At 39.4% G+C, this 24736-nt stretch overlaps 1 protein-coding gene across 1 annotated transcript; it reads right to left on the bottom strand.

Moving 5' to 3' along the window:
* Positions 1-10169: 10169 nt before the first annotated feature.
* On the bottom strand, positions 10170-23831 carry LOC132820250 (tetraspanin-7-like). Its single transcript, XM_060832258.1, has 8 exons — positions 23697-23831; positions 17612-17800; positions 16754-16828; positions 14922-15008; positions 13522-13677; positions 12849-12932; positions 11893-11973; positions 10170-11193 (listed from the first exon to the last, which is right to left on the bottom strand). The coding sequence occupies exons 1-7, from the start codon at positions 23784-23786 to the stop codon at positions 11905-11907; spliced, it is 750 nt and encodes a 249-aa protein (XP_060688241.1). The 5' UTR covers positions 23787-23831; the 3' UTR covers positions 10170-11193; positions 11893-11904.
* Positions 23832-24736: the final 905 nt, after the last annotated feature.

Genomic DNA, 24736 nt, shown 5'->3' with positions numbered 1-24736 from the left:
ACCACACCTCTAATTTTGGTGTCATCTGCAAACTTACTAACTGTACCTCTTATGCTCACATCCAAATCATTTATATAAATGACAAAACATAGAGGACCCAGCACCGATCCTTGTGGCACACCACTGGTCACAGGCCTCCAGTCTGAAAACCATCCCTCCACCATTACCCTCTGTCTTCTACCTTTGAGCCAGTTCTGTATCCAAATGGCTAGTTCTCCCTGTATTCCATGAGATCTAACCTCACTAACCAGTCTCCCATTGGGAAACTTGTTGAACGCCTTACTGAGGTCCATATAGATCACATCTACTGCTCTGCCCTCATCAATCCTCTTTGTTACTTCTTCAAAAAACTCAGTCAAGTTTGTGAGACATGATTTCCCACACACAAAGCCATGTTGACTGTCCCTAATCAGTCCTTGCCTTTTCAAATACATATACATTCTGTCCCTCCAACAACTTGCCCACCACTGATGTCAGGCTCACTGGTCTATAACCAAAAGAGAAAATGGTGTAAAATCCCAGCAGGTCTGGCAGCATCTGTAAGGAGAGAAAAGAGCTGACGTTTCAAGTCTAACTGACCCTTTGATAGCTCTTTTCTCTCCTTACAGATGCTACCAGACCGGTAGAGATTTTCCAACATTTTCTCTTTTGGTTTCAGATTCCAGCATCCGCAGTAATTTGCTTTTATCACTGGTCCCTGGCTTGTTCTTACCACCTTTCTTAGATAGTGATACCATGTTAGCCAACCTTCAATCTTCTGGCACCTCACCTGTGACTATCAATGATGCAAATATCTCAGCAAAAGGCCCAGCAAACACTTCTCTAGCTTCCCACAAAGTCTAGGGTACACCTGATCAGGTCCTGAAGATTTATCCACCTTTATGCATTTCAAGATATACAGCACTTCCTCCTCTGTAATACGGACATTTTGCAATGCGTCACCATCTATTTTGCTACTTTTACTGTTGTTTAATCCTAAAGTTTTAAACATTTTAAATTCTTCTTGAGGTCTTCTAATTAAAAAAAAAGGTGGGCCTCACTGTTGAGATCTCCCTTAACTTTTATGGACATGATACAGTATATATTTTTAAAAAGAACCAATGTTCAATTCGTTGTCCTGAAGATTGTTTAAAGTTAAAGTAAAATTATTTATGTATATAAAATCAGAGTTTGTAGATACTTGGAAATAGACAGTTCTTTCATTTAATCTTTGATAAATTAGTCAAGTATAATGGTTACAAGTGGTTTGGTAATGACTTGTTGATGACTGGAGTTACGTAGACCACAATGGTTCAGGATAGTTGCTTTTATTCCCTAGAGGACAATAGTGAATCAATTGGGCTTCAATTGCTTTATGGTCACTGTTGATACCAACTTGCAAATTACTGTAGTCACGTAGTAAATTATGTCTTTGTACATTATCAAGGCTTCTGGATTCCTTGTGCAGTCATGTACTGAACAATTACATAAGTACAATTCTAACAAACAAATTTCCCATGTGCTGGGAAAACTCAGAAATGGAAATATTTGGAACCCAGTGTGCATTTTGATTGCAATGAAAGGTGTTTTGATTATGACCTAAAATTTCTTCTTTTTTGTTACTGTCTGCCATGTTGTCATTGTTCAGGGGCCTGTCCACCACTTCCACTAATGTCTTATTGCCATTATAATTTCTACCAAAACTGTTTCCACGTCTTGGTTCCCTGAACTAGATCATCCCTTTTGATTGTGCTAATACCATCATTAACTAAACCCTGCACCTTTGTCTCACTTTCTATTCATCTTAAAGCTTGTCAGCTTCAAGATTCATGTCCCAATCCATGTTATGCTGCAGCCATGAATCAGTAATGGCTATGAGATCGTACTTATTCACTTCTATCTACAATCTCTGTTCATCTGTTTTGTTTTGAATGCGACCTTTAGTTTTGCCTTTTTGTAATGTGCATAAAATCTAGTCTTATCGCTTGGTTGACTCTTGGATCTGCACTTTCTATCCCATCTGCTCACGTTCTCTTCATAATTTTCAATATTAATACCTTTCTCCTTGCTCTTGACTCTTCAGCTTGATTTGCCACATATTCCCAAATTTGATCCTATGCCAGTTTAAAGCGCTGTCTGCTGGCAAAAAACATTGTCTCCATCTGAAACATGCTGAGGCCAATCATCAGAACAAATCCCTCTTACTGCACTACTCGTCCTAGTGTCACACTAACTGGAGGCCACTTTTCCCCTTTAGTCTTTGATCCACATGTTCCTCTTTCTACCACTACATTACTTCATCCTCCACCCTGATCTGTGCCATGGTCGGTTGGCTCATTCCCTTGCAGCCCTCATTCTCATCCAAAAAGCTGAAAGAATCTTAACCTGCTGGTCAATTGCAAAGTTTGAGGTGCTTGTCATTTGAGCCCCTTTACCTCTCAGACTCACTGACTAAATCAGATGAACCACTACTAAAAGGTGTGACTGCCTCTTGGTGCAAAGGACCTAGATAACTTTGCTGCTCCATATGTGTCGCAGTGTTTGTAATCCAATTCAAGGTCTAAGCCAAAGCTGCTTGAAGTTCAAACACTTTCCACAGATGTTTCCCCTCTGGACCAAACTGGTGTCCATGAACTCCCCCCATGCTTCAACAGTAACACATTACATGTCCTGACATCCTTAATGTGTTCTAAGGAACAACTTTATTGTATTAAAATGAATAAAATAAATGAAATCAATTAGAATGAATGGAAGTATAATCACTTACCATTTACTAACTAATTTCCACTCTGTCGAAGAGTAAGGATCAATGTCTGGAAGCTGAAAAATTCAGGCAAAAGCAAAAGCCAACTTCTTTACCCTCCTCCCCAAATTACTTACCTTTGGCACTCACTAGGTTGCTATGTTATATATGCTCCTAACACCAAAGGGCTACCTGACTCAAAACAGAGGATCCAATTTCAGCTGGGCCCAAATTAAACTGCTCTTTCACTGAAATCCTTGAAAAGAAACAAGCTACAGAATTTAAACTATAGATTTCAGTTAAATACCACCTAAGTTAAATTTGCACAAAATAAAAATTTAAAACTTTACCATTAACACGCACTCAGTCCTGGCTCAAACTAAAGTTTGTAGCTGAATTAATACACTCCTATTACAAAAGCTTAGTTGGCCCATTTAGTGAGGATCCAGTTCCAGCTTTGCACCATTACACTGTTTTCTACCGGAACTGTCAAAGAAACTCTGACCAGGGCGGACAATTATAGAAGTTAACTGTAGACTTCAGTTTAACGCCAACTACAATTACAAAGTAAACATAGGTTTTCTTTCCAAAACTGCGCACACTGTACAGTACTGTGACAGGGCGAGATACATAACCTTGTTAGCATCTCAGCTCTTAATGAGTTGACCATTGCAGATCTGGTGGGATATCTCGCTGATAGGAGAGGGTGTTTAGTAATCACCTAACACGGGTCCCTACACATTAAGAAAAATGCCAGAGTGTGTCTGCAGAGCGTAAGATTCCACATAGTTAACAGGTCATTACAAGAGGATGAGTATGGAGTAGCGAAGCCTTGCTTTAATTGTAGAGCAGCTTGGGTTAGTCCATATCTGTCAAGGCAGACATGTATTCTTAGGAACTACAAAATACTTATGGATTGAGGGGGTAGGTGCAGAGAAAAGGGGTTTTTCACTGGGGAAATCTAGAACTGGGGGGCGCAATTAAAAACAGGGGATATCACTTAGAGAAAACGTTTTTAAGAGGGGCATGAACCTTTGAATGTCTTGACCACAAGGCTGTGGAAGCTTAATATTTGAGCATGCTTAAAAAAAAGGCAGAAATGGATAGTTCTGATTACCATCGATACACAAGGTCACGGTGTTAAAGTGGGTAAAAAGGGCAATGTTCAGTCCTAGTGAAGTATCGATACATAACATACTTGGTCCAACAGAAGATCTGAACATTTTATTTGAATAAGTCTCAAACTTCCCCAAGGTACTAAGTACATACCCCAGCTTTGAATACGTCATGAATTGTTGAGGCTGAACCTTTTCTAGGATCTTCATCTTGATATCAAGAACTGGACAAGGCATTCAAAATGAAGAATTTGTACATTATCATATTGTGAATGCCTGTGCGCACTTATCATTTGCATTTTCACTTCCAAAGAAATTACATAAACTCACCTCATTGTTCCACTGCCGTAGGTAGTGTGTATTTGTATGTTTTGTGTATTTCTTTCAACAGATTACTTCACTTATCCTGCATTGAATGATGCATGACACCTATTACAAAATTTCTTGCAGTCTTTTAAAGCTCACGGTCATTGTTCAGAATCAGTGGACTGAACCATATATTGGACAGATATGGACACTACCACCATGGAATTCACTAGTAAGAGTGTGGAGGATCGTATGCCAAAGAATTCAATCTGAAACCTGTCACAAAGCTGACCCTTTTCCCCAAAATCTGTTGCTTTTCCCAAGGATACTGTACCCTTGATTTGTTTTCAGGGTGGTCGTAAAACAGTCTGGGCTCCGAATTGGCTGTGTTGGTACAGAGATGAAAAGGGTATCGGGATGTCTTTTTGTTTATGTGCAAACAGATAAGACTTCGGCCACAGCTTTCATATTTTAGAAGTAACCTGTAAAATGAAAGGGGGAGTGGTCAGTCCTGGAAGCCAAATGCTTGAGAGAGTGGGTGCTGCAGGAGGTGCGAGAGAAAGAGGCTGCTGAACTCTCACCTTCTGCCCTTCTCATTTTGACCTGCCAACTTTTGTTTTATTTTCACTCCCCGTTTAAGGGGTTTGTTTATTGGGACTTTTCCACAAATTTTGTGAAACAACATAATTAAGTCTAGTTTGGATAGTGAGTTCTGTGGGTATCTTTTATTGCTCTTTGTGTCCCATTCTGTAATTTTGTGAATAAATTAGTCTTAAAATGTGAAGTCAACCTAGCTAACTTACACTGGGTAATTATTACTGTACACTTACTGAAACTAATAGCATAACTTTGCTCTTGGCTGCCAACTAAAGAATGTTGGGTGTGATTTGTCTTGTCCATAACAGATTAGGGGTTCTTTGTGGGATTTAAAGAGCCAAGTGCTTGTGTCTTTATTTCAGGTGTTGGTTTGGTAGACCAAGCGCAGGCTAGCAATGGCTCTTACATTCACCAAGAGTTTTCTGGAGATGGTCAGGGTAAATTTAGTAATTTTACAAAAATGACAGGTTGCTGGAATTAGCAGACCTGCTGGGGATGGAGCTGCCTCCTTCTGTGAGGCAAGGAGAGGTAATCACAGCAGCTCAGCATTTACATTTGCTGGAAACACCATCAAAATCTGCAGAGATGACAACAATTCAATTGCCAATGAAGCAGCTTGTATTAGAGGTGAGAGAGAAGGGCAGAGTTGAAACAGCTGGAGTTATGATTAAAAGCAGAGGAAAAAGAAAAGAGTTTGACCTTCAGAAATTGACACAAACAGGGAGGTCAGCTTAAAAGGCTGGAGATAAAGGTGAAGGTAAGCTTAGTGTGGAAGAGCAGAGTGTTATAATGACAACGTTAGCAGCTGAAGTGCCTGATGATTGAGCTGGTCCATAAAACACTTTCGGGAAGCCAAACTATTTCAGTCCACGAGGGTTAGAAATTGAGGCAAAGAGAAACCCTCACGTGGAAAGGGAAAGGTAGATCTCAGGGGAAGATCATAAAGGATAACTTACCACTGGGAAAAAGGAAACCCTTGAAGAGGACAAACAAGGTAAAGCACTCTGGTGTTTTCATTTTAATAAAGTGGGCCATATGAAATTAGTGTTGGTGGGCTAGGAGAAAGCCAGATGTAGGAAAACAGAACAAACCTGAAAAGTTTAGTTGGCACGGTAACAGAACAAAGGACAAAAAAAAGATTTACAGCCCAGGAACAGGCCCTTCCCCCCACTCCAAGCCTGAGCTGATCCAAATCCACTGTCTAAACCTATCAACCAATTCAAGCATCTGTATCCCTCTGCTCCCCACCTACTCATGCATTTGTATAGATACACGTTAAATGAGTTTACTGTGCCTGCCTCTACCACCTTTGCTGGTGACATGTTCCAGGCTCCTACCATCCTCTGTGTAAAGTACTTTCCACGTGTATCCCCCTTAAAAGTGTTTCACCCCTCACCTGGAGGTGTGACCTCTCGTTATTGAATCCCTCACTCCGAGAAAAGGCTTACTTTTCTCCACTTTCCTCATGAAAACAATACTAACCTACTCAATCTCTTCATAGCTAGCCCCTTCCATACCAGGCAGCATTCTCAAAGCTTCTCTGCATCCTTTCCAAAGTGTGCACATCCTTTTGGTAATGTGGTGACCAGAACTGTACACAGTATTCTGAATGCGGCGAAACCAAGTCTTGTACAATTTTAACATGACCTGCCAGCCCTTATACTCAATCTCCCTTCTGGCGAAGGGAAGCGTACCATATGCTTTCTTGACCACTATCCTGTGCAGCAACCTTCAGGGTTGAATGGACCTGAACACTCAGGTCTCTGTTCATCAACTTTCTCCCCCCCCCCCCCCCCCCCCCCAAAGACTCTAGAGCAAACTATACCGTAAACAGAATTAGCCTTCCCAAAATGCATCACCTCACATTTGCCTGGATTGAACTCCATCTGCCACCGAAGTCTCCAGTCTATCTATATTCTCCTGTATTTTGATAGTCCCCTATGCTTTCTGCTACTCCAATGTTAGTGTCATCTGCAAACTTACTGATCAGACCAACAATCTCCTCTTCCAGAGGATTTATGTATATTACAAACAATTGCCCCAGCACAGATCCCTGTGGAAACCACTGGTCACCTTTCTCGATTTGGAGAAACTCCCCTCAACTATTGTTGCCTGTTGCTCAACCAGTTTTTATCCACCCAGCTAGAACACCCTGCACACCATGTGACTTCACTTTCTCAATTAGTTTATCATGGGGAACCTTATACATGAACTCTAGTAAGGCATTTGATATGATATCAACAGCCCTTCCTTCATCTGTCAACTGTTATTTCCTCAAAAGATCTATCTAGTTGGTAAGGCATGATCTCCCCCACCCAAAACTTGTTACCCATCACTGATGGGCTCATTCCTTTCCAAAGGAAGATTTTATTCTTCAGTACCTCTGCCAGCAACTTTCTCACCACTGATGCCAGGTTCACTGGTCTGTAGTTACCCAGAATATCCCTACTACCCTTTTATGGGGGACAACATTAGCAATCCCCCAGTCCTCTGGCACGTCACCTGTATTCAAGAATACTACAAAGGATAAATCCCATCCGGTCCTGGGGATTTGTCCACCTTATTCTTTGGGCCTACCCAACACATCTTCCCTTATGTCTAAGTGATCTGGAGTAAGCAAACTTGATCTCTAATCTCAGCATTCATCAGAAAGCACACAGTGGAATTTAGAAAGCTTCAGAGCACACAAGTTGATCAAAGGTTGATCAAGGAAGTGCCAGATCTGCTTAAAAGATATACATGCAAGGGTAAAAAGTTTATTCACATAGGGCAGGAGTAGCAGGTAAAAAGATTAAAATATTAAGGCACACAGGATCCTCAGTTTGTGATGCTGAAAGAGTAGGAATACATATCTCCTCAAGGAGTATTGTCAGAAAAAGGTATTGGTAACAGGAATCCAAGGTGAGACAAAAAAACTCAATTATGTAAAAAGTGACATCCAAACTATTCAAGGTGATTATGGATAGCCTGGAAACAAAAAAACCCTCAAATCTACTGCATCCCATCCAGAATTGAAGGGAGCGCTAAAAAGATGACATCAAACACTAAAGACCATGTTGAGGACTTATCCCAGTCATCTGGATAGTCTGACTATAAGGGGGTTCTGTTTATGCTTTGATTGGAGATGCACCAAATATATTGACCAAATTCAGTCCATTTGAATTAATTTTTGGGCATGAAGAAGCCTGTTAAAAATTGAGAAATTAAATAAGTCAAAATTCACAGACCACCCATTTGGATTGTCAAATTTTAGAGAATGACTGAGTAGAGCTAGGGAGTTGATTAGACAGCATTAAAGAAAATCACACCATACAATGTAACAAGCCCACAAGAAAATCAGAAATTTATGATTTTGCCACTGGGGATAAGGTATTACTTCTAGTAACAGGTGAACCTTTAAGGTTTACTGGATCTTATCAAATAGGAAATGAAATTGAGTGAAGTGAACTATTTGATAGGGACTCCAGACAGGAAGAAAAGCAAGATAAAGGTGTTAATGATTACAGGCCAGCAGGAAGTACCAAGTTTAGAGGATTCTGAATAGGACATTCCTCAAATCAAATTGGACAATGAGCAAGTTATCAAAAATTGGGATAGTTACCTTCCACAAAGATCAAAGTGACCTGAAAGAATTATCACTTTCTGCATCTCTCCCCATGTCATAAACTGGAAAGTATAACTAATTGTGCACGTAGATATAAAAGATGCTGTTCCAATTATAAAGACATTCTTATGGGCATAATCCTGAAGTTGGCACAGGTCATAAGGAGATTGGTTATGCCATCTTGGTGTATGTGTTCTAAGTGAGTTAGTGACTGGAACTCACCCATAGTCATGGTGCCAAAGCCAGATGGTATCCAATAGTTGGGTGGACTATTGCAAGATGGAGAACTGTTGAAAAAGTGGGACAAGCAATTTACATCTATTTTGGACTTGCTCAGAGGCTTCTGGTAAGTACTTCTGTCAGAGACAAATTTTAGCTTTCATTATACAGTTTGTTTGGTATCAGTTCAAAGTCACATTTGGTATGAAAAACATTCCAGAGACTAAGGTCATGGCTGAATTACCCAACTTATTTACATCGATGACCCTGGGAGATTTTTAGTCACTCATGGAAAGCACATTTGTAGCTTCAAACTATCCTTGCTACAAAACTGAAGTTCCCATCTGCTAAAAGACCAGTATCACAGTACCAAAACATGCCATGGACTGCTACTGGGCAGTAGTCACCTCCATACATCATGGTGATTTAACATGTGAGTCGTGACCTACATCAACTCTAGCCTCAGCCTGCATCACTCCCAATGTAATTTGTCTCCCAATATAACAAGTAGACAGTGGATGCTATTTCCTGAGCCCACTCATCCCTGCAACATTTGTATGACAAGGATGCATGTCAGGCTCCTACTTTGGACTACCTTCAAACACCATAATCCCAACCAGGGTAATCACAAAACTCAGACCTCTGCAACTGGATCCACAGCTTCCTGACCCTGACTGCAGCAAAGGGATGGCATCACCTCCACAATAATTCTTACTGAGGCCCCACAAGGATGAGTTTTCAGTCCTATTGCACTCCATGACTGTAGCCAACTTCTAATAAAATGCCACAGACGCGAGAGAGAAAAAAGGTACAAGAATGACTCTTCAAGAGGCATAGGAAGCTTGGCAAATGCATAAAAGGAACCGCAGCTTTTACAGATGTGTCAATGAAGACATTAAGTGATTGCTGTACCAGGTCATCACAATCTCCAGAACAAACTACAAGAAGTTGTGCACATACCAAACCATTGTGGAAGGTAATCTCCCATCCATGGAGATTTCTTGTTGCCATGGAAAGGCTGTCAACAAAGACCCTTTCACACCAGTAATGCTCTCTTCCAACCTCATACAAGATTCAGAATGTACCTGACATGTACAAATAGTTCCAAGAACAGCTGCTTCTGAGCTGTTACTAGACTGCTGAATGAGCCTCTAATTTCAAATAGAAATCTTTGTGCACTTCCTCTGCAGCTGTATCCTTGTATAAAATGTCTGACACCCTAATGATCCAGGTCCTTGTTTACTTCTGGTCTGCTTGTAAAACAGCTTTTCACTTTACTTGGGTAAAGAATACAGTGACTCAAATTAACTTGCACTACTGGCAAATTTTATAACTATGTAGAAATTTGTACACATATCCCACCTCTATCCCCACCCAACACTACTCAACCCAGACAGTTATTATTCCTATGCAATAGGATTTCAGCTAAAGGGTCATGCAGAATATTGTTAGTATTCTGGAACACAGAACCTCTGGTTTGAAAACCTATGTAAGAACACTAAGTTGGACGTTGTGCAAAGCATCACACTTTGGGGTGGGGGTGGTGCTGCTGCTGTATGCAAACAGACCTCACTGAAAAAGTTAGTGAAAAGATTACAACCATTGGTTTGTGTAATCTGTTTATTTTTGAATTGTAGCTTACATAGAGGAAGTTGCTGCAAGATATTACATGTTTCATTACACTGAGGTTTACACCTCTACACATTGCCCAGTGTTAACAATTGGGGAAGAAAGGTAGTATAAGAGCATAAATAGGAAATCTACACTGACCATGTAAAGAAAACTAGCCCTCATCTCAGTCTATGCTCATCTCCTTCAGCATAGAGAAATGTTGATGCAACTTGCAGCATGGCTCAGATTTTTCTGTTTAATGCCAACGCTTAAAGTGTTATATTATACAGTGAACAATCCACCTCTGGACAAGCTCACAATCTTTAGTGGATTGGTTAGCATAAAAAGTGCACTTTTAGAACACTAACATTGTGAAATTAAATACATAGGAAGCAAGAACAGTGACCATACCAGATTTGACATTTTTTGCTAGTCACCTGTGTGTGCGCAAGGTACAACAACTACACAGTTTGAAGTTGTGCATTTGAGATGTAGTTTGAGAATTTGAAGTCATCCCAAGTAGGCCATACTTTGCGCACAGAGAACAGTCATTAAACAAAGTATCCAGGAATAATATTGCTCTGCTTTAGAAAATGCATTAGTGTCTGTAAAATAGTTCATACCCACTATACGTAGAAAAATATGCTTTAGTGTTCTCTTCCTTCCAACAGGACAAGTTTGTTAAAAATGTAAAAATTCCATGTATGAATTTTGCAACCAGTGATCATAAATTCAAAAGTGTAGAGAAAATCTTAAATGCAGTAAATATTAAAGATAGTAAACTCATGGCACTGAGTGCAACTACAATATAAGGCTTTGCTGATTAAAATTATGTCTACATCATTTACTAACCAGTACAGCCTTACAAACCTATACTTCAAAAAAAATAAATGTGAAGAATTTAAAAACTATTTTAGTCCATCACACCATAATAATGCAAATTTGTAAAGCTTTGTTTGGCATAACTCTGGCTTGGTTCCTGTAACTGGACTGAGGTTCTTTGAGTTGATACAAGCATCCTAGAGATTGAAAGATTAAAAAAAGATTAACAGGTGAATCAAAATCAAAAAGTGCTTACTATAGGATTTAGTAAAGTTTAAAACTAAGTGAACAGGCTACATTTGAAGCTATTGACAAATTCTGTTGACTCCAGGTTAAAAATGAACAGGTATCAGTTTTTTGATAGGGGAAACAGTTAGAATCCCTATGGCATTGAAGCAGGCCATTCAGCCCATCAACTCCATACTGACCCTCCAAATGCTGCTGCCACCCCCCCCCCCTTACATTTCCAATGGCTAACCCACCTAGCTTGTACATTCCTGGTCACTAGACAATTTAGATGGGTCAATCACTTAACTTTACAACTTTGGACAGAGGGGAAACTGGAACACCTGGAGGAAAACCACATGGCAGAATCTGCCAACTCCAGTCACTCATGGATGGAATTCAACCTAGGTCACTAGCACAGACAGCAGTGTTAACCACTGAACCATCCTGGAGGAAAACAGCATTAAATACTGAGCATCTGGATTTCACTTAATGATTCAAATGCTGTACTTTTTTTGCACAGTAATGAAAGATGAACTGATTAGAGAGGTGATAAACCCAAGGAAGGACAGAATTCAAATGCATACCAGATATTGTAAAATTGTTTTTAAACAAATACAAAATACAAGAACCTGTTGCTGAAATCCTATTTAGTTTCAAATTCATATTACCTGTTAGGTCTGTTAAACCATTTCATACTGGTTGTTTGTGATGTATCTGGACAGACAGCAGGCCAGCAAGATCCCAATCAACTGTAGAGCAGATGTTAACAGGGAGAGCAGGAAATAAAGTTACCATTCATGTGAAATTTCAAATATAGCTGCAGCATAACTCAATATTTGAATGCTTGTTCACATTATTCCCTAATGTATTAAATTTTTGCCGAGTATTTAAATCTTGCACAGGTTCATAGGGATCTGTTCACTATTTTGATACTGGTGGTTTGAATGGTGTTGTGATTTGAGAGCGGAGTCCAATCCTAGATTCATAGTTTGGGCTATGAAGTGGGCTGACAATATATTCAACGTGGTGGGTTATTGCACAAGTCATCCATACTGATAAAATTTGAGAGACTGTGCTTGAAATAAGATTGGGTATGGTCCACCACATGGGCAGGGGCCTAGCTTGGGAGTTTAGGGACTGAATTAATTGACAGTCAATATAACCACAGGCTGTGCTGAGATAAACTGACAAGTCACTCAGACACAAGCAGGCCATTCAGTCCAATTAACAAGTCAGTCAGATTAAATTTAGCTACAGAGCAAGTCAATTACCCTAGTTTAAAGTTGAGGAAGAAAGCCTCCTACCTGGAGGAGGGTCTTGCTGTGATTCAGTTTCAATTATAACTAAAACTTATTCAGTTTTGTTCAAGTGTTTCCACACATTCAAGAGTATGATAGAACAAACCCATAGCGTGATCTTCTGAAAGGACCTTCCAAGAAAGCCCCTTTCCAATCCTAAAAAAACTTAAACTGCTTCCTCAAAATTTAGAAAAAAGTGCAACAGAATCTATTCAAACTTGGGCTGTTTGCTACATGCCAGTTAGCAGTTAAGTTACTTCACTATTTTGAGCCGAAGATTTCTGTTCACAAGGGTGTCAAATTAGAGCTAGTTGCAGAGGACATACCTGGAAAAAGCCAATTCCAAAAGCAATTCCAGCAACGATTCCTACGTTTTTCTCCATGAAGTTAATGACCAGTACAACACAACCCTGCAATAAATAAAGCCATTTTTCCATATCAATCTTTACAAGCTGGGCTTCCTCATATGAGAGGGGAAAGTTACAGCCTTCGAAAGCCAAAGGAAACTGGTGAAACAATTATTCAACAGTCAGTTAACATTAAATTCAGCGGGTTCAGAACTTTACAATATTGCATGGTATTGGCACAGCCCAAGTCCAACAAGCCTGAAAAGGAATCAAGCACCTTGATAAAAAAACTCTATCAGGGAATTATCAAACTTGCTTGTGAAAAGCATCATTGAAAATGAGTACTAACTGGAAATTCTGAAGGTGCTAACACCTCAGGTGGGCAGAATATTTAGTAATTGAAAATGCTGACATGGGCAAAGAAGATTGAACAAAGTTGATCTGGTTAGTCTCCTTTACTTCATGACCAAATAAATCTCAAATTGCAAGTTTATCCAGGTTACATTATTAATATCAGATGTGAAGATTGAGAACAAGTGACTTTACAGAACCCACAGGATTCTACTTGAATGTTACACGTTTTAAAGCTAGAGTTTGGAACAGAAAGTAAGGTGGCCACAACTGTGCATCAACTTAGTATTTATGGTCAAACCTGTTTGAAGACTTTGTCTTTGGCAGTAGACATGTTTTTCAGATCTCCAGACTTGCAATCAGAGGTATTTCTACAGCAGCTAATTGGGATTCCACTTATTTTGAAGTAAGCAGTGTCATTCCAATCGGTGTAGTTTTGAGCACCACAGCAATGCAACTAGAAAACAAAAAAGGTATAAACTTCAGTGTATGGACTATTAACACTACACTGTTTTTGCAAGGCTGCCTACCATCATTTGATTTACATTAACATCTTTTTAAAAAAAAAGTATGCTAGCCAATAGATCAAACAGTAGTTTGAAAAAGTAACATCTGACAACCTAGCCGTGCAGAAAGCAAATACACTGGATGGTTATAGGAATAAAGCCTCAACCTCCATAGTTAATGGATCAAATTCTCTTGTAAAATTTTCCTAACAGTTGGTCACCTATAGACTATAGCTCTTGCCAAGGCATCTATTTTACTGCTCATAATGGAAAGATTCTGCTCATTAGCCCTCTCTCCTGAACTCCATATCCAGAAAGGTTAAGCATAGTAGCATCTTCAGTCTGATGCTCATTATCACTATATTTGCACGTGCAGCCCTACATCTCAAGTGTCACATTGTTTACTGTTCATGTGAATGCAATTTAGGTCATCTTGTTTTCACTTTAACTGAACCTACTTAGTACTTCATCAGTTCTAAGAATTATCTGCCTGCTGGAGTGATTTCTATTAATGTAACCTCCACCCCCGTTCCAAATTCCATACCTTTTTAGTTTAAAACCCAACAGTAGTATTAGCAAACTAACCTGAAAGGACTTTGCTCTTGGTTCTATTCAGGTGCATCTACCAAATGATATTCCAACCTACAGCACACGCTCCAGCAGCAAAGAGTCATCTGCACACTTCTGTTACACAATTGTGGAAACTTAGAGATTCTGCTTGATTGTTCACTCCATGCACCTGCAATTTCACATCCCTTTAAACAGTTGTTGCCTGTCTCACGTCTACAGACAGGTCAATTTTAATTCCATTATGCTTCTGAACTGTGCTTTGGCATCTTAATTACAAAGCTCCTACATAAATGCAAGCAGTTGTTTCAGTGGCCTGAATGATTGTCAAGACAGCTCATTGTTTCAGTCTAGATTTTGACTAATCATTAGTTTCACACTGCTGTAGTTCTTCCATGAAAAAGATGGTGCTGTAACCCATTTGAAACCTTAGTGGGAGTTCAGAGACTACAAATTAAGTGAGGGAGTAATTGAAAAAAGGTATTTAGGATGGAGAAGGGTAGGAAAAAAGGAAAATGTGCCCTACAACAAGGAGACACAAACAAAAGAAAACCCCAAGACTGTTCACCAGCTTACTTATTATTGAAGCTGCCACCTGACGAGAAAGGTCACTCCTGGTCTTACTTACATTGCGCTGAATGCTATCCACAGAGGAACCTGTTGTATTGTATTTCTGTACAGCATCTCGAAAGCATTTCTTTAAAGTGGTATTGATCTAGAACATGAAATAATTTGCTTTTAGCAGAAAAAGTACAGCTTAGATGATCCTAGGTTTACTCCTAAAGATAATTACACAGTTTGTTCTCAGATCAGTGAGTGACAGTATTGCAAAAGCAGAGGTAGTGCACAGTTCTAGACTTGATTGAATAGTTGTATACCAAGCCAGGACTGCAGTTTCATAACAAATATTCACATTATAGTTCTGGCACTTTGAACAATTATTTTGTTTTACTGTTCTATAAGAATGGCCAAATTTACATGAACATAAGATGCAAAGCCTTTTTGCCAAAATCAAAAGACTAAAATGCAATTTCTATAGTGACAAGACAATACTTTGTTCAAACAATGGCAAATACTGGGGACCAATAAGAACTTATCAAGTCAAATGACATCCAGAACTAGTCTGGCTGATGGCAATGTCTGAAATATTAGGGCTTTTAAAAGAGGTTAGATTAGTGTGAAAACAGGCCCTTTGGCCCAACCAATCCACACTGGCCCTCTAAAGAGTAACCCACCCAGACCCATTTCCCTCTGCTTAATGTACCTAACACTATGGGCAATTCACCTGACTTGCACATCTTTGGACTGTGGGAGGAAACCCACACAGAATGTCTGTGTGGGGTTTGCACAGTCACCCAAGGCTGGAATTAAACCTGGGACCCTGGTGCTGAGAGGCAGCAGTGCTAACCACTGAGCTACCGTGCCACCCTTTCTATTCTTCCACAATAGCTGGCTGACTACATTAAGAACAGGTTTCAGATTTCTGGTTTAGAAATAATTGCTATATAAAAAAATTGTTTCAGTTTATCTGAATTTGCATTATACAATCTAACAACTAAAATGGTAACATTTGAACCAATGAGTTACTAAATATAAGAGTTAAATGAGCCAGGAGAGGGGATAAAATCCATTTATTCTTGAAGCCAACAAATTAACCCATTTTCTCCAGTCAACTAGTACAGAAATAATGTCACAGAAAATTAACTCAATTCAATCTTTTAAGAAAAAGGTGAACACAAGACAGAACTTTGTTAATATAACTTCATAGCACTACTTATATAGGACAATATTTTGTATTGGTATTGAATACTTCAAATCTTCAAGTTTGAAATTGTGAAAGTCAAGGTGATTTTAAAGAACAGATTTAGAAGATTTGCTTCCGTGTATGGTTATCTTGACAACCAATTTAGAATGCAGTCATTTTAATTTACTATGCAGCAATCCAGATTACAAATTTTGCACACAAACCATCTCATGGCTAAGAATCACTTTTACATAAAAATTTTGCACTATTGAATAGATTCTAAAATGAACTTCAGCTGCCAACTCAATGGTGATACATCAAGCAATGGCTTACTCCAAAGCAACATTCTACAACTAATACTTGGACACATACTTCCAAGCCAGTTAGATATATGCAGACAAATTCCTAACTTCCTACACCAGAAATAGTTTTCACTACTTTGTTCAAGCTTTCAAGTTACAGAAAAGATGCTTGACACTGACATTGCTAAGCAATTGGCATTCCTCTTATGTGGCCTAGCTTCCAGTCCATCCTACACTAGCATTAACTATTTCTCAGTTGCAGGGTTTTCTACACTTTAATAGCCACACAAGGATACATAAAAGAAAGCCACTTTAGGAATAATCCTTGTTGCAGCTTAGTCAGCTAATATTGCTGAATGTTTGAAATGAAAAAGGCACAATATTTCCCACAAAACAAAAAAAGGTTGTTTCTACCTCATGTCGGAAGACAAACCCAGAGATTCCAGCTACAAGTTGTGCCAAGAAGATTAGTGACAGGATCATAGCATACTAGATGTAGGGGAAAAAAAAAGAAAGTGTTATTAACTACATCTTTGGAAAATACAGTGCAAAATATTGTTTACATAGACCAGGATTTTATTTAGAATAAAATTGGGACAGAATTTAATTTCTGTTGAGCTTAATTCTCAAACTGTACAAGTTTTAAAAATTACACAAGTAAAAAAAAACACTAGAGCATAAATGAAGACTGAGTATTGACAAAGTTAAAATAATTTTGGTGGGTTGTGAAAACCTCATTACTGTGTGCCTTGGGGGCAGACATTATGCAAGGTGTACAAGGAGTATTTCAAGAGTTTGGATTTTTACTAGTGGCATGTAGGCTTGGGCCTAATGATGGCGTTTAAGAGTTGGCATGGGAGCTAATACAATAGTGGGAATTTGCTTACAATGGGAGAATTTATGAATGACCAGAGTGAACATTGAGATGCATTGTGTCTTTCTATGTAGAAAGCAACCAAGTGAGGACTGCAGATCAGAGCTTAAAAAAAAAGTGTGTTGCTGGAAATGCACAGGCCAGGCAGCATCAAAAGGAACAGGAGAAATCGATGTTTCAGGCATTAGCCCTTCTTCAGGATCTTGTTCAGTATGATCAGTTGGGATTCTGGGGAATACAAACTTTGAATTGTTTGGTGATGTACATTGTTATTACTTCATGCTTGACATTAGTTTATTGAATGTACATGTGCTTACATAAGCTTCCTTTACACAAAGGCACTGAAGTAAACAATTAAGCAAGATAGCCTGGCATGGAGATTAAGTGGTAAAACTTACCAGTTTTAACATCCATGTGCTTCCTCGGCATGTTGCAAAGCAGCCAAAAAAACCAAATATGACAATGGCTGCACCAGTTCCAATAAGTACATAGGGAACATTTGTACTTTTCTCAGCCAAGAGAGAGAGATATTCTTCCAGACTCACTTTGCCCCATATACCCACTGCCAAAAGCACACCACCTGCAATCTGAAAAACAGTTGCATTAGAGACAAAATATAACACCTGTATGAAAGTCACTGGTCAGGACTGCTGGTATGAATTTATAATGGATGTGCCCAAAGAGTTACTACAGATAAGGAAAAAAAAGATTTGTTTAAACCGATCTCCATAGATGGAGAACAGGAGAGATTACACTTCTTCCTTCATGATGAATACATTGGTTTGCCATCCCAAATAAGCTAGGGCGAATGCTATGTAACAGAAAAGCCGGAGAACTTTGTTGCATCTGAGGTTGCAACCTAGTTACAGTAAAGCAAACTTGAAAAAAGTTTTAGTAGTCAGTTAAGAAATTTCTGATTAGCTCAACAAAGCTGTAGATTTTTTTATTTCCCATGTTAACAAAATTAACTTTAGACTCCAAGAAAACTGCAAAGTTCAAAGTCTGGCCTAAATAAAATTAACTCAAGAAGGAAAATCCACAACTCTACTCAACCTCCAAGTGCAGACACTACATTTGAAGCCATTTCAGAAGTTTCAAAGTGGTCGAGCAGTCTGTGGAGAAAAGACATCCGACTGGCACTATTTATATTGGGCAGTTTATACATGTGTTGCAACATCAGCTAGTGAGATTGATCCTTTTGCACACTGAATTTATGGTGTGGAGATCAAGTTGAACACCTGGTGTTACCAGCACCCCTAAAGACAGGGCACCAGCAGTATTCAGGTTGGGGCTGCCAATTCTGTTGGAGATTTGACCCTCTATCTACTCTAACCAATTTCAGAAAAAACTACATCCACTCACTAGTTTAGCACCTATGTAGTTCCAGCTACAAGCAACCTGGAGATACCACAATGGGAAAGACTCAATTCTACAATTAACCAGCAATAAGTAGGAAACAGATCTATAAGAAAAACAAACTTAATAGCAGAACTAAAGAACCAGAATACCACCCCTAACCTGACACTGCAGGAGGTACAGACCCCCTTTGGATTAGACATTACAGCATGTGGGGCTACTCAGAAAACATTTAAAAAAGGTATTTTTTCTTGATATCCATACTGTGTTACAGCAAGCTATTTGATTCAACACTTGAACATCATGTCACCAAAAATGTATTGAGAAATGCCGAGAGAGTCTATCACTGCATTAAGCAAGGCCTCCATACAGAGGAGTACCTCAAATGCCCACTTATATTTGTCAGATTAATTTTAAAAAGGACCAGTAGTTTCATTTGTTCATTTCAGTCACATATGGTGTAAGCAATACATAATTTAAAGTCTAATGACCAGAAAAAGAGGGCAATAGTCTCCTCTGGAATGGTTTTGGGGAGCAGCCACCAAAACATCTGGTGTCACAATGCTCTCCTGAACCCTGTGGAATTTTAATGGGAACCATGTGACTTAAACCTACACAAGTATGCAGTAACAACTTGTTAATATGCAAGACCAATGCAGTGGAGATTGCTCCATCTGCATGTCACATCTAAATACATGTCAGTGTAACTTTTTTTTAAAAAAAAGCTTTCTACAAGGTTATCTTAAAAGTTTGACCTGGAAGAATGACTGAACTTCAATGGTACAAGTTCTTGACAAGGCTGAAGTAATTATTAGTTCAATTAAACTATAAGCCAGTCTTCCCTGTCATTTAAAAAAAAAATTAGTCCCATATGATCCAACCTTCGAATTAACCTTTTGTGCAGACCCTTAATTATATCTACAGCATCCCCATTTTCCACTGCTTATTGTTTCCTTGAACTCTAGCAAATTAATCAAACATTTCCTCTTCATAAAAATCATGTGACTCCAATGGATAGCATGGTGACTTACCAAACATCCTAATATTGCTTCCTTGATAATTGATTAACTTTCTGACAACAGATGGGAAACTGGTTTAGTTTCCCACATTTTGCTTGCCTCCTTTTTGAGGAGGGGGTGTTATACTCTTTTTAAATCCACTAGAACATCTCCAAATTTGGGAATATTGTAACCAATGGATCTACTAACTCTGTCACTTCATTTAGTGTTTTCCTGTTCTAACATGAATGGCACTACTGTCTTCCACCATGAGTACTGAGGACATGTCCATTCCAACAAGAATGGTGCTAAGTCAGAAACAATATGTAGATCTTCGTACCTTTTCCTTATCAATGTTGATTGTTCTAAGCAAGCTACTAGGATTGAGTACAGGCAAGTCCCCTGAGCCTGATGGCCTACATTACTCTAGTTTCTTCCAAGGGACCAGCACTCATTATCAACTCTTCTTTTTTATATCTATAGAACCTTTTGCTATCTTTGATGTTTGTGCTAATTTTAAAATTCACTTTATTTAGCTCGTTAATTTTTTAGTATCCCTTTGTTATCTTCCATCCTGCCACTTTCCTTTGTAGCAAGTCAAAAACTAAAAAAAAAAGGTATATTATTGTCTTTTACGTCCTCATTTAACAATGAACGATTTTTATCCCATTACCATCTTTCTCTCACTAGGATATTTTTGTTGAGGAATTGAGTAGCTCTTTAAATATCTGCCACTGTTCATCAACTGTTATCATTTAGCCTTCCCACCCAATCTACACAGACTAAAATCAGTCCTCATGCTTAGATTTCCTTGAATTTCAGAACACTCACCCCCAAACTGAATTTTGATTTCTATCATGCTACAGTCACTACTCTCTACAGGATCCTTAACTATGATGTGAATTAATTTCACATTACAAATCCAGAGTAGCCTGGTCATTTTTGGAGCAGTTTGTGGAACAAAATCTCTAATATGTTAGTGAACTCTGCCTCCGGGGTAGCCTTCCAATGGATTCTTCCAATCTATCACCAGCATCCTCTATTCATGGTTTTCATTGTTCCAGATTTTCATCAGCTGCCAAGGGAAGTCACATATATGCTTCACTAAAAGTTTCTGTACTGGCTCATGAGTATAGTACACAGTAAAATAGCCTTGTCAGATTAAAAATTGACTCCCCAATCCCTCCATTTGTAACTTGGATTTACTACATCCAGCACTAAAGGATAAAATACTCCATTATAAAGAGAAGTGATTTACTGTTTTTAAACAGTTTCATGCAGTTTTGGGTAAATGGCAGTTTCAGGATTTAGATTAATCAAAAAAGCCTGCTTTTTAAAAAAAGAATGTCTTTGCAAATTGTGCAATTCAGTACTTTTCTCCTTAAAAATGGTCTAGTAAATTATTAACAAGCCTACTTGCTCAAAATTTCAAAACAGGCTAAAGAGAACAAAATAAATTGCATCAGTTGCTGTCACAGGAATGAATGCACAAGGGGGAAAAATATAGAATGCATCGGGGTCAACTCAATTAAGATCAGAGAACTGAACTGGACATGCTTAAATACTGCTCATCTCCATTTTAATGGATGCTGATTGAAGCTGGAAAAGGGCAAAAATAAAATAAATAACATATCACCAGATCAAGACATCCACCTAAACAAGTGAGTCTTGGAGGGGAAGTGATTGTGCACCACTCTCCTAGTACTAGACACTGGTGTCTAAATTTTGCTGCGCAAGCTCTAGAGAGGGACTTTAAACTTGGAACATTGTAATCTTACCCCAAGTCAACCAAAACACAGCTGATAGACATCCTACAATTCAATCTTTGATTTGATATTTAAAATTTGAAACATTCTTACTCAAATGCATTCATATCTGATTTCTGACAAATCACAAGAGTGACATCAGCTGTGCTGAAGTGCTTGTAAACAATTGATCTTGTAATTGAGAAATAAGATATCTGTACCCAAGTGCAAGTTATTAAAAGCAAAAGCATGGAAAATGATTTTATTGAACTATCAATCTATCTAGGCTCATTCATTAGAATTATTGCACTAGGTCTACCATTTAGTAGATGGAGGTGCACACTAAGCCAACTATACTGCTAAAGGAGTTCAAAATGTGTAGTGCTGGAAAAGCACAGGTCAGGCAGCATTCGAAGAGCAGAGTTGACATTTCAGGCATAAGCCTATCAGGAATGCTGAAATTGGGTTACTTCACAGAGGTTGAAGCAAAAAAGGTTTAAAATCCATAGTGATAAGACTGATATGCCAACTTTGAGCAGAAGTTTATATTAACCAATAGAAGCCAAAATGAAAGAGGAAAAGCAAGCTAAAAAGTTTCAGACAAAGCCAGGTCTGCTTAATGGAGTACTGTACCAAGCTGAAATGCAGAGATCAAACTATGGAACAGAGTTACGTACAGACCATTCAAAAATAAAAGCAGCTCAGTTGCAGAAGTGCTATTACATTTGTTGCTTCAACAAGCACAGCACCATCTGTAATTCTGGCTGAAATTGGAAAGGGTCATCTTTCAGAATGTAGACAAACATCCAGAGGAAACAATAGCATGTTGCTCTAATGTAATAAAATATCCCAGGAGATCTTGAACATGAAACAATTTTACTCATTCAAAAAGGAAGCCAAAAAAAGGTAGACAACCAAAGATGCAGATTTTAAACAACAAGGGAAGCAAAATAGAATAGCAGAGGGATTAAGGAGGCATTCTAGATATTTGAGCTAAGGCAACTGACCATACATGCAATGCTGGTACTGTTGAACTTAGGGAATATGCAGAATGAGATGAGTGCCAAAACCTCAGACAGAGCTGAGGATCAGAAAGAGGCTAGTAACAAGGTCAGTGGTTTGAAAACAAAGGACCATCTTATTGTAAGAGACTAAACTAGGAGCTAGTATTGGTGACTTGGTACAGACTACAGCATAATGACAACTTAAGTTGAGGGAGTAGAATAGAAAGTAAAAAAACATGCACTCCAATGCCCAACAGTAACAGGTTCATTCCAAGTCCACTTCACCACAGAATGATCAAATTCAAGAACACCTAGCACAAACCTGAGTATTATCTATCAAAGTAACAGGTGATTTAAACAATAAGATCAGTTTAAAATCTGCAGCCATTTTATAACTACACAGCAAATCTCTTGCCATGACAGGATTTGACAAGGTGATCCATACATTATGCAAACTGTTTAACAGTTGAAACAATTTAGTCATTAACAGAAGGAAATACTAAAGAAAGCCCTTTCCATCAAAACTTACACAGTCAGAAATGCACATAACCAGCCTTCATAGGAAAAAAATTGGAACAGGCTTATCACAGGTTAAACATCATAACTCTTCACCATTAAAGCACAATACAATGTATAGGGATTGCATTTCTATTTGGTTGTGCATTAAAACTGTGCAGAGTTTTTTTTCAAAACAAAGTTAGTACCACAGACAAGGAATTTCCTCATTCCCTCGAGCATAAGCCACCAACTTTGGGAAACCAAAGCAGGGACACCACAGTCGGAAAACAAGCCGAGTTCGAACAAAAGGAGCGTCCGAAATAAGCACTGGAGATTCCCCCCCCCCCCAAAAACCCTGACACAAACAGAGAGAAAAAAACACCCAAGTGTTGCCAAAGAGCTTAGGTACGAAATACCTTAAAATCTTTCAGCCCAGTACTTTCCAGATTTAGTCTGGTGTAAATTCAAACAAATATCGAAACAGCTTTAGTGAGCTTTTAACAACAAAGCTGGTTTTCCAGCCCAAACGCCGCTGCTCCTGGAGACCCTGCTCCGTCACCGCCTCCCCCAAAACTCAGGAGTTACTTCAATAACATTTCTGAACACCCAGCAGACTAGAGTCCGACACCAGAAAACTCCTTTGGTTACGGAAAGAGATAAGTTTTGGAAAGCGGAGAGCGAGTTGGTTTTAATATAAAGAGTATTTTAACCCCCGCGGCCGGTTTGGGGCCCGGAGCCACCACCTCTCTCTCTCTCTTTGTGTAGCCGCTAGTCGGGCCCCACTTACCCCCGGGGGGGGCTACAACAGCCCGATCCTCTCCCCACCCCGGGGGGACACCACCTTTTCTCCCCCCACCCCCACTGACTAACGTACACACTCACCCAGAAAACAAAACTGAAGACGATCAGGAAGGTTTTCAGACAGGTAATGACCGGCTTGGTCTGCAGCCGTCGAGACGAAGACGCCGCCATTTTTTCCCTCTCTCTCTCTCTCTGCACCGGCCCAGACCGACTTTAATCCCGCCCCCCCCTCAGGGCCAGCAGGTGACGCTGCTGATCCCAACTTCCGGTGTCTACCATGTCTACCTGACAGCCAATCATCCTGTCAATCACACCAACTGTCAATCAAACTGACAGCCAATCATCCTGTCAATCTCACCAACTGACAGTCAAACTGACAGCCAATCATCCTGTCAATCACACCAACTGACAATCAAACCGACAGTCAATCATCCTGTCAATCACACCAACTGTCAATCAAATAACAGCCAATCATCCTGTCAATCATATCAACTGTTAATCAAACTGACAGCCAATCATCCGTCAATCACACCAACTGACAATCAAACTGACAGCCAATCATCCTGTCAATCACACCAACTGTCAATCAAATAACAGCCAATCATCCTGTCAATCATATCAACTGTTAATCAAACTGACAGCCAATCATCCGTCAATCACACCAACTGACAATCAAACTGACAGCCAATCATCCTGTCAATCACACCAATTGACAATCAAACTGACAGTCAATCATCCTGTCAATCACACCAACAGACAATCAAACTGACAGCCAATCATCCTGTCAATCACACCAACTGTTAATCAAACTGACAGCCAATCATCCTGTCAACTTCCTAGCCTCATTCCTGATGAAGGGCTTTTGCCTGAAACCCCTGCTCCTCCGATGCTGCCTGACCTGCTGTGCTTTTCCAGCACCACTCTCTGATCTAAACTCTGGTTTCCAGCATCTGTAGTCCTCACTTTTGCCTATCCTGTCAATCAACCTGACAGCCAATCATCCTGTCAATCACACCAACTGAGTCATAGAGACGTGCAGCGTGGAAACAGACCCTTCGATCCACACCGTCCATGCCGACCTGATATCCCAACCCAATCTAGACCCAACCCTGCCAGCACCA

Source organism: Hemiscyllium ocellatum, chromosome 11 (genome assembly GCF_020745735.1).
Source record: "Hemiscyllium ocellatum isolate sHemOce1 chromosome 11, sHemOce1.pat.X.cur, whole genome shotgun sequence".
NCBI classification, from domain to species: Eukaryota; Metazoa; Chordata; class Chondrichthyes; order Orectolobiformes; family Hemiscylliidae; genus Hemiscyllium; species Hemiscyllium ocellatum.
This window is presented reverse-complemented; position numbering and strand designations above follow the sequence as displayed.

What these genes read in the sequence shown, in the direction of transcription:
- LOC132820250 (XM_060832258.1), bottom strand. Translation starts at nt 23,786, where the DNA reads ATGGCGGCGTCTTCGTCTCGACGGCTGCAGACCAAGCCGGTCATTACC. An exon ending in TCTTCAGTTTTGTTTTCTGG is followed by an intron (nt 17,801 to 23,696) that starts GTGAGTGTGTAC and finishes ACTGTTTTTCAG; the next exon opens with ATTGCAGGTGGTGTGCTTTT. An exon ending in TTGGAATTGGCTTTTTCCAG is followed by an intron (nt 11,974 to 12,848) that starts GTATGTCCTCTG and finishes TCTGCTCTACAG; the next exon opens with TTGATTGGGATCTTGCTGGC.